The sequence below is a fragment of the Monopterus albus genome, unplaced genomic scaffold, assembly GCF_001952655.1.
Source record: "Monopterus albus unplaced genomic scaffold, M_albus_1.0 scaffold22.1, whole genome shotgun sequence".
Lineage (NCBI taxonomy): Eukaryota > Metazoa > Chordata > Actinopteri > Synbranchiformes > Synbranchidae > Monopterus > Monopterus albus.
In genome coordinates, this window is record NW_018127902.1 from 1,971,077 (window position 1) to 1,986,115 (window position 15,039).

The 15,039-nt window shown below is 42.3% G+C and overlaps 1 protein-coding gene across 1 annotated transcript in view; it reads left to right on the forward strand.

The window, feature by feature from the left end:
• The window catches only part of LOC109956812 (MLLT6, PHD finger containing), a 26,122-nt gene extending 11,089 nt beyond the window's left edge, over nucleotides 1-15,033 (forward strand). The window contains exons 11-20 of the mRNA XM_020594175.1: nucleotides 4,724-4,911; nucleotides 5,928-6,045; nucleotides 6,235-6,301; nucleotides 6,680-6,828; nucleotides 10,281-10,481; nucleotides 10,629-10,705; nucleotides 10,980-11,350; nucleotides 11,541-11,628; nucleotides 12,996-13,199; nucleotides 13,305-15,033. Coding sequence (XP_020449831.1) covers nucleotides 4,724-4,911; nucleotides 5,928-6,045; nucleotides 6,235-6,301; nucleotides 6,680-6,828; nucleotides 10,281-10,481; nucleotides 10,629-10,705; nucleotides 10,980-11,350; nucleotides 11,541-11,628; nucleotides 12,996-13,199; nucleotides 13,305-13,340 — 1,499 coding nt within the window. The 3' untranslated portion in view covers nucleotides 13,341-15,033. The remainder of the gene's footprint in view (nucleotides 1-4,723; nucleotides 4,912-5,927; nucleotides 6,046-6,234; nucleotides 6,302-6,679; nucleotides 6,829-10,280; nucleotides 10,482-10,628; nucleotides 10,706-10,979; nucleotides 11,351-11,540; nucleotides 11,629-12,995; nucleotides 13,200-13,304) is intronic.
• The last annotated feature ends 6 nt before the right edge of the window (nucleotides 15,034-15,039 follow it).

Here is a 15,039-nt window from a genome sequence, read left to right on the forward strand (position 1 = left end):
TAAAGTTTTAAAAGTTTCCATTACACACATGCCCTGTCACCACCACAGTAGCAGCTTATCTGCATATCAGGACCTCATTAGTGTAGTAGAACCAGGCACTGGAAGTAAGAGCCCAGTAGGACAAAACTAGATAGTGTGTCCTGGCACTGTTTTTCATACAAGTACTTTTAAAGTAGAGAATATTTAGTAAATCTGTGTGTCAGCATTTACTGAATCTGTGTGAGGCAGAGATCTTGTCCTAGATAATGGTTTCTGTGTGCGCTGCACCTAGACTTCCTGCCCTCCTGCACTAGCTGGCTCTCCCACCGCAGCAGCATGTTGCTCTCGTACATCCCTCTCTTCGTTGATGCTTCTTTTTTCATGCTTTTCAGTAATACTGGTTGAAGCCAGTAAATATTCAAAATGAATCCGCTGGATCGCTGATCACACTGATCGGCTTTCCCACGTGTGTTTTTCACTATTCCCCTGGACTGAGAGTCAAGCATTCAGTGTCAGTGTTAAAGAACTAGCATTAACTTTATCCACTTGCAGAGAAGTCCATATACATCCATACTGTATACAACAGCTGTATTCTAACATTAGCATAGCCAGCCTTACTAGCCTGCTAATAACATGTTAGAAGAGTTGGATCTCCGCTATTGACAGCACCATGTTAAAAACTACGGAGAGGAGGAGCTGTCCACTAACGGTCCGTCATCGTGTGTTTGTTTGTGAGAGAGCGGGACACAGAAGGACTGAGGGAATACAGTGCATGCACTACACTGAAATAACATTTAACTTTAACGTATGTGGAGTGCCTCAGGGTTCTGTTTTGGGACCTAAATTATTTATATTATACATTAACGATATATGCAAGGTTTCTGATTTAGTGAAAGTGTTTTTATTTGCTGATGACACTACCATATGGGCATCGGGTGAAAACCTACAGCAACTTTTTGAACAGGTTTCACAGGAACTTGAGAAGATAAATAAATGGTGTGATAGTAATATACTGTCTCTGAATTTGGATAAAACTAAATTTATGGTATATGGGAATCGTAGACTAGATAATGAACTTCAGTTGAAAATTGGGGGAGCTAATATAGAACGAGTATATGAAATTAAATTTCTACGTGTCATAGTTGACAAATTCTCCTGGAAATCTCATATCAGATATGTTCAGCACAAAATAGCAAAGAATATATCAATATTGGCAAGGGTTAGATATATCATACCATACCAACTTTATTTATAAAGCACTAAAAAACAACCAGAGTGGACCAAAGTGCTGTACATTGCAATAAAACAGTATAAATTATAAACCACAAACAACAATATAAAATATAATCAATATAAAAAATTTAAAAAAAGACTAAAATCAACACAAAAATATCAAAATGCCAGGGAAAATAAATGAGTTTTTAAAAGAGACTTAAAAACAGACAGGGCAGAGGCTTGTCTAATGGACAGCGGTAAATCATTCCAGAGTTTAGGACCAGCAACTGCGAAGGCTCGATCGCCTCTAAGCTTACGCTTCGTTCTTGGGACACTCAAGAGAAACTGATTTGCTGACCTCAGAGAGCGTGTGGGTGTATGCCAATGAAGCAAATCAGTTAAGTAGGATGGTGCAGAGCCATGAAGGGATTTAAAAACAAAGAGTAAAATTTTGTAATGGACCCGAAAATGGACAGGTAACCAGTGTAGGGAGGCCAAAACTGGAGAGATATGTTCATATTTCCTTGTACCTGTTAAAAGACGCGCTGCTGCATTTTGGACCATCTGGAGGCGATTGATAGAAGACTCACCGACCCCAAGATACAATGAGTTACAATAGTCCAAACGGGAAGTAATGAAAGCATGAATAAGCGTCTCAAAATGCTGTCTAGAGACAAATGCTTTTACTTTAGCCAACTGTCTGAGGTGAAAGAAACTAGATTTAATGACAGCTGCAATTTGGCTGTCGAATCTTAAATCTGGATCCATCTTAATACCTAAATTTAAAATATTCTTTTGATTATAATGAGCCAATGAGCCCAAGTCAACAGATGGTGAACCAACAGAATCACCGAATACAATCACCTCAGTCTTATCCTCATTCAGCTTTAAAAAGTTAAAAGCAAGCCAAGATTTAATGTCATCCAGACATTCAAGAAGTGTGCTAACGGAAGAGCTCATCTTATTAACCGGTAGGTAAAGCTGGCAATCATCCGCATAAAAATGAAAGGAAACACTGTGATTCCTGAGTATAGTACCAAGTGGGAGAAGGTAAAGGGAAAAAAGAAGGGATCCAAGGACCGAGCCTTGTGGTACCCCATACACAAGGGGCTCAGAGGAAGATACAGCATCTCCTAGTTTCACACAGAAGGATCTATCCTTAAGATAAGATCGAAACCATTCCAAAGCTATCCCCCGGATACCCACCCAGTGCTCCAAACGAGAAATAAGGATATTGTGGTCCACTGTGTCAAAAGCAGCAGTCAAATCTAAGAGCACTAGGACCACACAATTCCCTGAGTCAGTAGCAAGAAAAATGTCATTTAAGACTTTCACCAAGGCTGACTCAGTACTATGCTGGGTTTTAAACCCTGATTGAAAAGTCTCAAGAATATTGTGCTCATCTAAGAAAGCCAGTAACTGAGCATAAACTATCTTTTCAAGGACTTTGGAGAGAAAGGGCAAATTGGAGATGGGCCTAAAATTTGAGAACACTGTGGGATCCAGACCAGGTCTCTTAATCAGCGGCCGCACCACGGCATGTTTAAACATCTTTGGAACCAGGCCAGAGGATAAACTGCTATTAATAATGGAGAGAACAAATGGCCCCACAACTGGAAAGATTTCCTTTAAAAAACGAGGAGGAACAGCATCATTTGGGGAACCAGAGGGATTCAGTCGCCCAACTCCACCCCCTGTATATCAGAGCTGCTAGGCTGGTCCACAGAACAGCTCTCAGGGTAGGTGACAACACATTAAAGTAATGGAGAACCAGCAGTAGATGCTTTAGCTGTATTACTAGCAGTATTGTGAATGTGTCCAGCTGAGAGCTCTGTGACGCCACTGACGTACCAGTCAGTCCAAGTCCATTTAATACAGGTGAACAGCAGCACAAACTGCAGCCTCCACAGTGATCACACAGGTGAACCAGCACCTCTGTGAAACAGTCTAAACACACTGAACACCACCACCTTCATGAAGGAGGATTCACTACAGGACTGTTGAACCAGACTGAGACAGGGGTTCTTAATAAAATGACCACAGATGTATCATCTTCAATGTGCAGACGTTTGAATCAGAGAAACAGCAGAGTGAGTTTGAAATGCTTTTATTGATGATTTAGAACAGAATTGATCAGCACATTTTATTCTTCTCCTTGGATCAAAGTGTATCAATGGACAGGAAGCTGTGATGTCATTAACTGTATGCATCTTTTTCAGTCTGCGATTGGCCGGAGGGTGCAGCCAGTGGGAGCTCAAGGGTCAATGCAGGCTCTGCCCCAGACTCACCTAGAGCAAGACAGAGTTATAACTCTTAACTAGAGCTGTTTCTGCTCCTGCAGGGTGATGTGATGATAACGTTGCTTTTTGGAACCTGCTCTGTTTCTTTTAACAGTGGTTTTGCTATCATTACTTTAATTGTAGAGATTCAGGAAAACAAAAGGTTAGCTTCTGAGAGAGTTCAGAATAAATGTAATGTCATGCTTCTCTGAGTCAGAAGGAAAGCAAAGATTAGGCCTGGGTAGGTAGCCTCAGCCTGCAGCCCAAGCCTAATCTTTGACTCAGAGAAGCACGACAAACCATTTGACTGACATTACATTTATTCTGAACTCTTTCAGAGGCTAAACCCTTGCCCCGGTAACAACTTCTTGTTCCCTGAATGTGTACCACAGAGAAGGTGATACGGGAAATGCAGATTAAAATAAAGTGAGCTTATCCTTGAAGTGGTCTGAAGCACAGTCAAGTGAACTGGTAGACTGAAGTGGAGTAGACAGAGTAGAACAGTTGAGTCCAGTAGAGTGGACTTTTTTGATTTAGTGGGATATAAGACTGCTGTGTTTTTGTATAAAGCCAGGAACAATTTATTACCTGGTGGAATTCAAAAACTATTTAATGAAAGGGAAGGGGGATACAATTTAAGGGGTCAGTTAAATTTAAAAATTCATGTTATGCGTACAACCAAAAAAAGATTTTGTATTTCTATAAGTGGGGTAAAACTATGGAATAATTTAAGTGTGGACATAAAAAATAGTAATAGAATTGACGAGTTTAAACATAAATATAAAGGTATGTGTCAATCAAGATATATGCAAGAACAGGCTCAATGATTAATTAGATTGTACATTGTGGGTGTGGTGTATGAATGTTAATACTCTGTAATAATTCTTTAGTATATTACTTGTGTGGTGTAAAAGAGAATTATTTATGTAGAGATACTGCTTGCAAACCAGTGATGGTAAGATGATGTCATGGGGTAGGACTGGATAAGTCTGACTTCTTCCTACTCCATTCAAGCATGTACTAGGTATAAGCAAATTGATATTGGGTTAGCATTTGTTGGATATGTGTAAAATTATGTGTGTTGACATATCAACTGTCTTTACATGCTTGAAAGAATAAATAAATCAAATCAAATCAAATTATTTTAATCTATATGTGGCGTTTAATGTTGATATTGTATGAAATAAGTCAGTGTATGGGGAAACACTGGGAATGTGTTTTGACCTGACTATATTCCTCTGGTCTCTCAGGTATCTACTCCAGTCTGAAGGACCCTCTCACACTGGGCAGTGTCTGTAGTACCCCTCTCTCTCTGAGTGGAGGAATGTGTAGCACTTCCTTGTCCCTGGGAGGGGGCATGTGTAGCACCCCGCTCTCCTCAGGACTCCTTCCATCCCATGTCTCCCTTCCGTCAGTCAACGCTGTCTCAAACACACAGGTATTTTAGACAGAAACAAAATGCCAAGGACCGAGCCTTGTGGAGATCGGTTAACATGAGGGGTTTCAGCTGGGCTGGATCAGTGCCACTGCACAGCTGCCGTGGCTGGTATTTATCCCTGTGTGGGGGACAGTTTGATTAGAAAGGCCTGCTGTATACGAGTTTAGTCAAATCCTTATTTAACTGCTGACACTGCTATTGTTAGCAACTGGTTTAAAAAACCAAACTGTGATTATAGAATTTTTAAAAATTCTATTTTCCAACTGATTGTTTCAGTTATTTTGAAGGCAGAAATGTCAAATATTTCTTGGTTCATTCTGAAATGCTCATATTTGACAGAAAACTGAAAGACATTGAGTTTTGGGCTGTTAGTTGGATAAATCAGGCAGTGTGAAGACCTCCTCAGGCTGCAGGAAATTAGACATTTTCAAAGATTTCTGTCATTTACTAGACAAAAGGAGTGATCAAAAATGAGAATTGGTACTTGCAACCCTACATGATCACATCTAGCGCTGAACCAGTTAGTCAGATAATCAATGGAGCCATCAATTAATGAATCGACCACAGTTTGATAATGATTATTCTTTAAAACTTCATATGAAGCAGAAATGCCTTTTCAACATTTTCTGCTTTTGTTTTATATAATTGTGAATTTAACCATTTTAGACTTTCTGGCATTGTTTAAATAAGCTGATTAATTGATAAAACAATCCATAAACAAAATGCTAATGAACATAGTTGCTGATTTCACCCCTTGAAGTTTTATTTGATACTGTCTTAAACGTCATCTGACATTTAAATGAGTAGTACTGAATAATATTACGTCATGTTTCAAGCCAGCGGAAACGTTGGGCAGATAATGTTGCTCACATTCTGTGTGCGCCCCCTGCACTTGCACTAGTTACTGTACATGAGTGTTTGACGTTGGTGAGAAGGCATCCAGGACCCCATCATCCTGTCCTTGTAGTTCAGATGAATTCTTTGTCAGCCAGATGTTGATGGTCACTGTCTTGTAGGTCCACCCAGGGTCCAGCACCTCTTACAGCCTGACCTCCACTCAGCCTTTCGCCACCTGTCTGTCCACAGCCCCAACACTGCCACCACTACTGAGTCAAGCCCAGACCTCATTGCAAGGTGAGAGGAAGACAGTTCTGAGACCAGTATGATTCACTAGCGTTTGTCAAGAAGCTGGAGCTAGTTATGATAGGCTTCCATTTCTCTAAACGGGGCTTTAAAGCTTTTCATATTCCACAGCAGATATGATGCTTTTATGCCTTTCAAAAAACAGAAGTAAACTTCAAGAATCGTTGTCCCTGTTCTTAGAGCCCGACCTCGATGACTGTCGCTTCCCATGTCAGGGGAACTCACCAAGAGAGAGTCTTTCCTCACAGTAAGTTTCAGTCTTTATTTTTCGGTATTCATTGGCATTTTTCATGTTACGTCTCCGACACAATCCCTGACTTTTACACTACTCCAGGCCTACTGAAAACAAGTGCGTATGTAGATGTTTATGAGACGGTTTCACTATCTCTGTCAGATGAGACATCTTCTGTGTACTGCAGCTGCAGTCAGATCAGTTTCTATTTCAGCAAACAGAAACGGGAAACAACAGGAAAATGGAGGATGGTTAACTACCACAGTGACTGTGTGGATTAGAAAACGGTACTAACAACAGCCACGGTGTTGTGTTGGTAGACTCCCCTGCCTGGCCGGAGCAGTGACTTACTGCTCTCTGACTCCCTGTTGTTTTCTCCTAATCTGCACCCAGGTCTCCCATGAGCTGTCTTCCTCTTCTCTTTGACCAGAGAGATGGGTTGGGTGCAGGAGTTAGAGCCCGTCCCGAGAACGTCCCTCCAGCAAGCTCCCACATTGAGCTCCTGCTGGAGAAACATGGCAACGAAGAGATGGGAGTCAACAGTGAGTGGGCCTAAAAAAAGACGAACCCGTTTCTGACACCCCTTTTCGTTAATATGACAGCATCCTAACGTGTCAGTGTTACATCTGAATGATGAATGAGCACCCTGGACAAGTTTCTGTAAAAGTTGCATGCGCAAGCTTGTCAGATAGTCACTTATCATTTTCAACACAGCACAAGTCTGAACTGCATGTAGTCACATTAATGGATAGGCCCACACAAGATTATGACAGTCTCGTTCATGTGGCAAATAGCACACGTGTACCATGATGCTCTCTGTCGCAGTCGTAGGTGTGTTTGAATGAAGCCATGAGGAACATCAACATAAGATAATGCTTTATTGACATTGTAACACGTACAACGAAATTTTAAAGTGACCTCCAGTCGGTACAGCAATAAAAGAAAAAAAACATAACATAAAATAAAAACACAACCCCTAAAAAAGCACCCCCGTAAGCAGAACTACAGAACTACAGAGAGCTCTTACAGATCCCATGTCTGAAAAGAGCTACAGAGTACAACAGTAGCTCCATATTAAAAATGAGGGTCACAGTTTGGTTAATGGGATAAGAAAGAAACATATGGGTATCTGTATGATATTCAGGCCATAGCATGTTGTCTTAATGTATTTTCTCTTGTAAAGCTCTTGATACTTTGACCTTTTCTTGCCTGTAAAAACTCTTCACATGACAAAGCCTGAGAAGGAGAAACCACTGTTTTGGATGAACTGCTCACTGCAGGCCATGATTCAGTTACACTGCACAGTTGTGTCTGTGAGAACAACCTGGTTTCATTTAGGGATGATAAATGTATTTCCATCCATCCATCCATCCATTTTCCTCCGCTTATCTGGGACCGGGTCACGGGGGCAGCAGTCTAAGCAAAGATGCCCAGACTTCCCTCTCTCCAGACACTTCTTCCTGCTCCTCCGGGGGAATGCTGAGGCATTCCCAGGCCAGCCGAGAGACATAGTCCCTACAGCGTGTCCTGGGTCTTCCCTGAGGCCTCCTCCCGGTGGGACATGCCCAGAACACCTCCCTAGGAAGGCGCCCAGGAGGCATCCGAAACAGATGCCCAAGCCACCTCAGCTGGCTCCTCTTGATGCGGAGGAGCAGCGGTTCTACTCTGAGCTCCTCCCGGGTGACCGAGCTCCTCACCCCATCTCTAAGGGTGCGCCCGGCCGCCCTGCAGAGAAAGCTCATTTCGGCCGCCTGTATCCGGGATCTTGCCCTTTCGGTCATGACCCAAAGTTCATGACCATAGGTGAGAGTCGGAACGTAAATGTATTTGTGGAGCCTATTTGGAACAAAAATAGTGCAGCCAGAGACGGTGTGACAAAGCTGAAAGCAGCTCGAGCAGGGAGATTTTTTTTCTAATGTTTCTTCTCTTATGTTCAGTTTCTGTTTTGTGTCCTCCTGTATCAGACAGCTCACTGCCTCTTACTCTGACTCCCTTTTCGCTGAGGACTTCATCAGCTGCCAGGAGTTTTCTGATCTATTCTTAGCTACTTTGTTTTGCTCCACCCATTGCTATCACAGTTTTCTGCTTTTTTCTGTTTTCTTAATCTTTGACATCATTGTACCACTGTTTCCTCTCTCAAAATCAAATATGGGCTCTTCTTTTTTTCCCCAGCCCTCAAAATATCTCTTAACCATATAGCTTTATACATCTTAGCCTCCCTTTGTCTGTAAAAAGAAATGCCCTGCAGTTTCCACCCTAAATGTATTTCTCTGGAGCCCAGGAAGAGTTCACTTTCAGAGGCGTAGTGCAGTGTTAGAACATTTTTTAGGTGCCGTGGCAAGAGGGTGATAGAGGTATGATAGAGAAATGCTGTATCAGAAATATTTTATTTAAGTCGGGCTTTTCTCCAGAAGTATTTTAAAATGCCAGTGGGAGATACTGGAAGTGTGTAATAATGGTATTGTATTGGACCTGCCATTCTTTAAAGCCCTCATATCCTCAGGTCCACCTATAGAGATTTTTCTTGATTAGACCAATAAACCAGAATAGATGTGTAGGTGTGCATACGCTGCACTTTATTCATCATTTAGAGCTATTCCCTACATAAAAACATGAATTAGATAATAGTGAGCCGCCAAGTGCTTTCAGATGAGTCATCGTCATTTGTATCATCACTCACACTACATCTGTGTTTTAGTCCAGTGCCATATAATACATGCATTTTAACGTGGAACTCAAATGAAAATTGCTTAAAGTAGACAGAGTACACGAGGCAGCAAAAAGGGGTGTTTTAGGACACAGGAGTAGTTTGGTGACCTCTTTACATTTTCCAACACAGCTCTGGCCGACATCAGCCCAAGCAGGGGCCTCATCGGTCAGAATAACTGAAAACACCTGTGTGGCTGCACAGGATCGTGAAAGTGGCCTAACCAGAAGCTCAGTGCAGGTTACTGTGTCATCTCTCTGACACGTGTCCCCTGTGCACTCTTGATTGTTTAACCAGGACTGATTTGTCCTGACACATACAAGCGTCTTTAACAGCATACTGTAATTTAGTACAGATGCTGACAGAAGTAGATAACTGTTATGAACTGTTTTGCAGGAAAACATTTCCAGTGTTAAAACTCTGAAGGCACAGTGATGAAGTTAAATGTGTTCATACCTTTTCTTTGCTTAACATATTTGACATAAATGGCAAGTCTCACTTCATGGGAAAATGAAAAATCTTTTTCATATAAATAATTGGTAAACCTAAAAATAAATTTCCCACATTTCCCATTACTTTGACCTCCCAGCAAACACTGTATTTTGTTGCTATTTCACAATGTACAACCCCAGCCATAAAAAGTTGGAATGGTATGTAAAATTAAAACTGAACATTGTGATGTGTAAATCATCTGTGTCCTGTATCACATTGAAAACAAGCAGCACATTATTTGATGTGATACCTCATCAGTTTTATTCTTTGTTCAAAGTAAACACTCACTTCAATACTGATGCTGCAACACATTCCAAAAAGAATTGGGACACTAAAGCATTCAACAGGGTGTGATGTTGCCGTTCCTTCTCACAACACTTAAAAGAGGTTTAAGGACTGAGGACACCAAGTGATTTTAAATGTGTCAGGTGTCATTTTGTCCCTTTCTTCCTGCAAACAAGGAGAATGAATGCAACCAGAGCATCTGGGGAAGGTCATGGTCGGTGCTTTAACCCCTAGGCCACAAGGGTGACTGAGAATCTATTTGTTGTTGAAAACTCACAGCTCAAAATTATGGACCAAGCATCTCAAATAGTTACATTTAGAGTATACTGTCCTTCTGTGCCTTCCATGTTTGTCACTGTCCAGTTTGCCCACATTTCAACACTTCCTGCCTGCATCACATCCAACCCCAACACTGTCTTTCAGCTACAAGCCTGTCAAGTAACAAAGGTGTGACTGCGCTTTACGTGTTGCTTGTTAATGGTTTTTAATCTCTTCTTCCTGCCACTCCAGTTGTGGAGATGCTCCAGTCGCTACACTCCCTGCAGCAGGAAAACCAGCGCCTCCAGGACCAGATCCTCAGCCTGACAGCCAAGAAGGAACGACTGCAGCTGCTCAACACGGAGTTGGCTGTGCCTTTTCCTCCACATGCTCATTCTGCCCAGGGATCCATGCACACCTCTGCCCAGATCAGCTTCCTGTCATCCACCCAAGGTCAGGTTCTTCATCTTTTCTACCTACTTTGATATCAAAACCTTTGGAAACAGTATTCCTATGATGTCATATAGTATGCCTATGGTGACAATAGAAAAGATCGATTTAGTAGTTTTCGCCCTGTGTTTGTGCCTCTTTGTTCCTTAGACCCCCTGAGCACCAATAAGAGTCCCCTGTCGAAAAGCTGTTTCCTGACTGACACCTCTTTTGTTACCTCATCTGAGGTGAGAATCCTTTCCTACATTGTACGCATTACACACCTGTGTTAGACAATATCAGGTATGTTTCTCCCTGTTAAACAACGTTTTACCACAAAATGTGGTTTAAAGCCCAGTACAGTGGTGACAGTGATCATTGCTGTTGTCTGGCACCATCAGATACACAGTATACACTCTATAGACTTTTGTGCCATTGTTTTTTCACTGTAAACAAAAATGTAAACGCACTGAATACGTACAGCTCCGTATCTAAAATGCATTTTTCTTGTCTTCATTCCAGGAGCTGCACTCCGGTAGTCCGTCCCGCAGTAGCTCATCCCTCTCCTTCCAGAGTACCCCTCCTCCTCAGCAGAGCCCCGCCTCTTTTGGCCAGCCTGTGCTGAACGGCCTGAGTCGAGGTCTGACTGACAGCTTGGGGACCACCAGTCAGGCTGGCAGCCCCTCTTTGCCCATGGTGGGTGGTCTCATGGCGTCGCTCGCAGGGAGCGCTCAGCTGAATATGAACGGTGTACTGGGCAGTCTGAACGGTGTGATCCAGTCTCCTGTGCAGAACGCCCCTCAGGCCGCACTCCCTGCTCTCCGCCCCCAGCCTCCACCACTCAATCCCCAGGCACTGGCACAGGGCTTCCAGCTCCCCAAGAGTGTGAGCCCGTACGTACCCAGTCAGTCTTTAAATCAGCCAAGGAAGAAATCCACTTTGACAGGGATTGTTGTTATGTGTGAAGGCAGTTGACAGATTGTACTAGAACCATGGATAGGTCTGTGTTTATTTGGGCTGATTGGCCAGTGTGCCGTTGTCTGCTGTTTAAAGTGGACACATATGTTGATGTTTGTGTTTTAGGTCTTCGCTCCTGTCAGAGCAGCAGAAGCAGCTTCTTCTCGAGCAGCAGCAGCTCCAGCAGTTCCTCACCTCACAGAACTTCACTCCTGTAATGAAGCTCTCTATCACTTTGGCTTATTCTCACATGTATTTCACACTGTGCACTCTCTTGTAGGGTCTCCCATATGTGGGGTATTCTTTCTGGGGTGTGACTAAAATTGCTTTTTCATCATATTTAGAAAACAATTCACCACAGTGTCAGATGCAGGTGTTCTCTACGCAGAAAAGGTCAGTTAACCAGAACTATCTAATCACAGTGGCCAGAAACTTCAGATAATATTTCTATTCAAAAATCAGTTGAAATGATCAAGAAGTAATCCATTCACCCATTGACACAGTGTCGCAACTCAGGCAGTACTTGTAAAATGTTTAGTTCTTAGGTTTAGGCAAGTTAATAACTTACTATCAAATATGTGAGATCTAAGATGAGAAGCAGAAATAAGACTAAGACTTAATATATTGTCAGTTAATAACATTAATAATACAGTGGCTTCAAAAGTATTCAGACCCATTGTGTTGACGATAGACGCCATTTTCGGGCACGCTCCGTTATCCAAAATGACAGTGACACCATATTTTATACATTTTTGTAAATGTTGTAAAAACTGAAATCTGTCGTTTCCAAAAATATTGAGAGCCATGCTGAGGCACGCCAAACTGTGGTCAGGTGCATCCTCCTTTTTAATGACTGTAAAAATGCCATGTTTTCACTTTGACATTATGAGTTATTGAGTGTAGATGTGTGGGGAGAAATGGAAGTTTCTTTCTATTTCAAATGACACTAAATGTGCAACAAGTGGAGGGATCTCATTACTTTCTGAAGCCATTTCATGATGTTTACAATATGGAATCTTCATCAACAACAGCAAAGCAGCCTACATTCATGTTCTTTTTTGACTTGCAAACTAGTGAAGCATCTGGGGAGGATGGACGCACTCAAGCACTGTGGTGCCTGATAAATATAGCAACTCATTTGTTTCCTTTGTGGCTGAAGGTCAGGGCTTATTACTGAATGTGATTTCCTCTGTCTCTGTGCAAGTGTTACCGTAGGTAAGAATGCTGCAGCGTGGCCGACTGAGGGAGAGCTACATTTGTTCAGCTGTTACTATCCATCTGTTTCACAAACCTGTTACATGAATGAGAAGAAACATTTGAAAAGCTGCCATGTGGTGCAATGATTTATTTTCACTTTCAGTTCCTGTTTTAAAAGCCTTAACCTTAAAGTTTGCAATGCAAAAACACACCTTTGCATGATGCCACATAGCCATACATCCGGTGTGTGCTGCTTGGGGTCTAAAGCTCATCAGGGAACCTTTTTAAAAGGGCTCAGATTCCTTTTAAATGTAGGCCTGTTCTCAGATGACAGGTGTGCCGGATGTGTTGTAAACTGGCCATGTTCTCTCCCTCCTCCACCAGGAGCAGCAGGTGGTGGTGTGCCAGATGCTGCAGCAGCAGAGACAGAGGGAGCTGCAGCGCCTCACACTGACAGGAGCGCTCGCGTCCACCCCAAACTCCCCCATGATCTCCCAGTCCCCTAGCCTGCTGTCCTCAGCTGCGGCCTCTCCCGGCCAGGTAGGCAGCCTGTTTGGTCTGCAGGACAGCACCCTCCACAAGCCCGGGGTGAGTAACACTGCAGGGGTTCTCAAATGATTACTGTAATACTGTAATAGTTTTAAGGTTTATTAAATAATTTGTTTTTTTTACATTGTGTAATTGTGTTTTTAGGCCACAGGAGAGAAGGGTGGAGACAAGAACGGCTGACATCTATCAGTAACAGAGGATCAGCTCAGATGAAGAACTCGGGCATCACACGCCCACTTGAAGAACCGAGGTCAACTTACAAGGCATTTGAACGTCTTTCCTTCTCTGTCATCTTCATCTTAAATCCTGTGAATGTATAACAAGATGGACAGAACATCAAGGTGATGTTTTTTGTGTGTGGAAATTCTTCATATCAGAGGTTCTCATAGGTTTTTGTGTAGGCAGCTTTCATAAAGCCCAGGGTCTCTTCTTAAATTGCACTAATTTGTTAGCTAGATCAGTGGGGCCGCTTATGAAGACAGAGCCAGAGTTCCTGTTCTTCCCAGCAGGTGCTGTCTGAGCTTTTGGTTTGAAGTGTGAACTCGAGGTCACAGTGTCTCCTCCTGGACTTCTGAAGCACTGACCGTTGGTGAATCCCCTTCAGGTCCTGAACCAGAGTTCCCATTCAGTCAGTGAGAATCAGCAACCTCAACTGTCTTCCTTGATATTTTGTCTTCCCTTTGTGTTCATCCATCTAAATTTCATCCAGGTGTTCTATATGTCACAGCCGCTCACAGGCACCTAATATGTAACAGATACTGTCATTTTCCTCGTGTGGTTAGTGGCGTGTCAATGTTAAGCTAGTAATTACCTCAGACTTTTCACCCACTTATTTTGCTTTGTTGACATTCTGTGATGACTCATTACCGCAATAGCCTTCACTGGATCGAAATACCCACCAAAAAACCTGGTGCTAATTCTAAGCATTCTCATGTAAATATAAAAATGTCACACGACCCACGTGTCAAAAATGGCGCCACTGTCTACTAGAGACGGGTATCAACGTCAACGCTGAGCACCAGGTTTTATCTGAACCACCCTCAAGAGTTTCTAAAGAGTTTTCTATCCTTCCAGTTGCTGTCGAGATTAAGCAAATGAAACCAAACATTTGGAAATTGTAAGTAAGAAATCGTTTTTCCTAAACAAGTGTGCACTTTGCATGTTAGAGCAAATTAGCCATCAGCATAGTTCCTTATAAAGGATACCTGGTACTTACTAAGTCACTAGGGACTGACAGGTTGTTGATTTATATGAGTATTTTGCACTGTGTCCTGAAGTGTCAGTTTTTTTTTGTTACTTTCATACCTAGATATTCTTTTCATGTCTGCCAACTAGTTGTTCTTTTAGCAATACTGGATAGATAATGCCTTAATGATGCTAGATTGACAGAGAGCCCATGAGCCCAGAGGCTCACTCTCTCCTTGTCTTTCTTTGATAGTGTTTTTTTATCTCGGGTACATGAAGGCGTGCGTTTGTAAAGTGAAAGCGCTGTTCCTAAACCCATTTATACCTTTGATAGCTGACTGATGATTTCAACAGTTGAAATGTGTCAGTAACCGTATAGTGGTAACTAAAGTGTCAAATCATTTTCTATTGTAATTTTTGTGTTCAGATGCAATGTTCTTTAGATGTTTGTGATACAGAGAACTGAGAAACAAGGACTTGTTGATAAAGTAAAGCTTGCACAGTGGTGTCAATAGAAGACAGCTGGGGACAGCCAAGATGTAAACTATTACTGAAGAGCTGTTGCAACCCTGTATGATACATAGTGTAGCTGTAATCAGCACTGAGAAGATGGTGAATTGCCAGTGTTGTTACACTTGGCCTTTACTGCAGGGCTGTGTGAGCCCATCTTCATAACTTAAGTCAATGTAGAGAC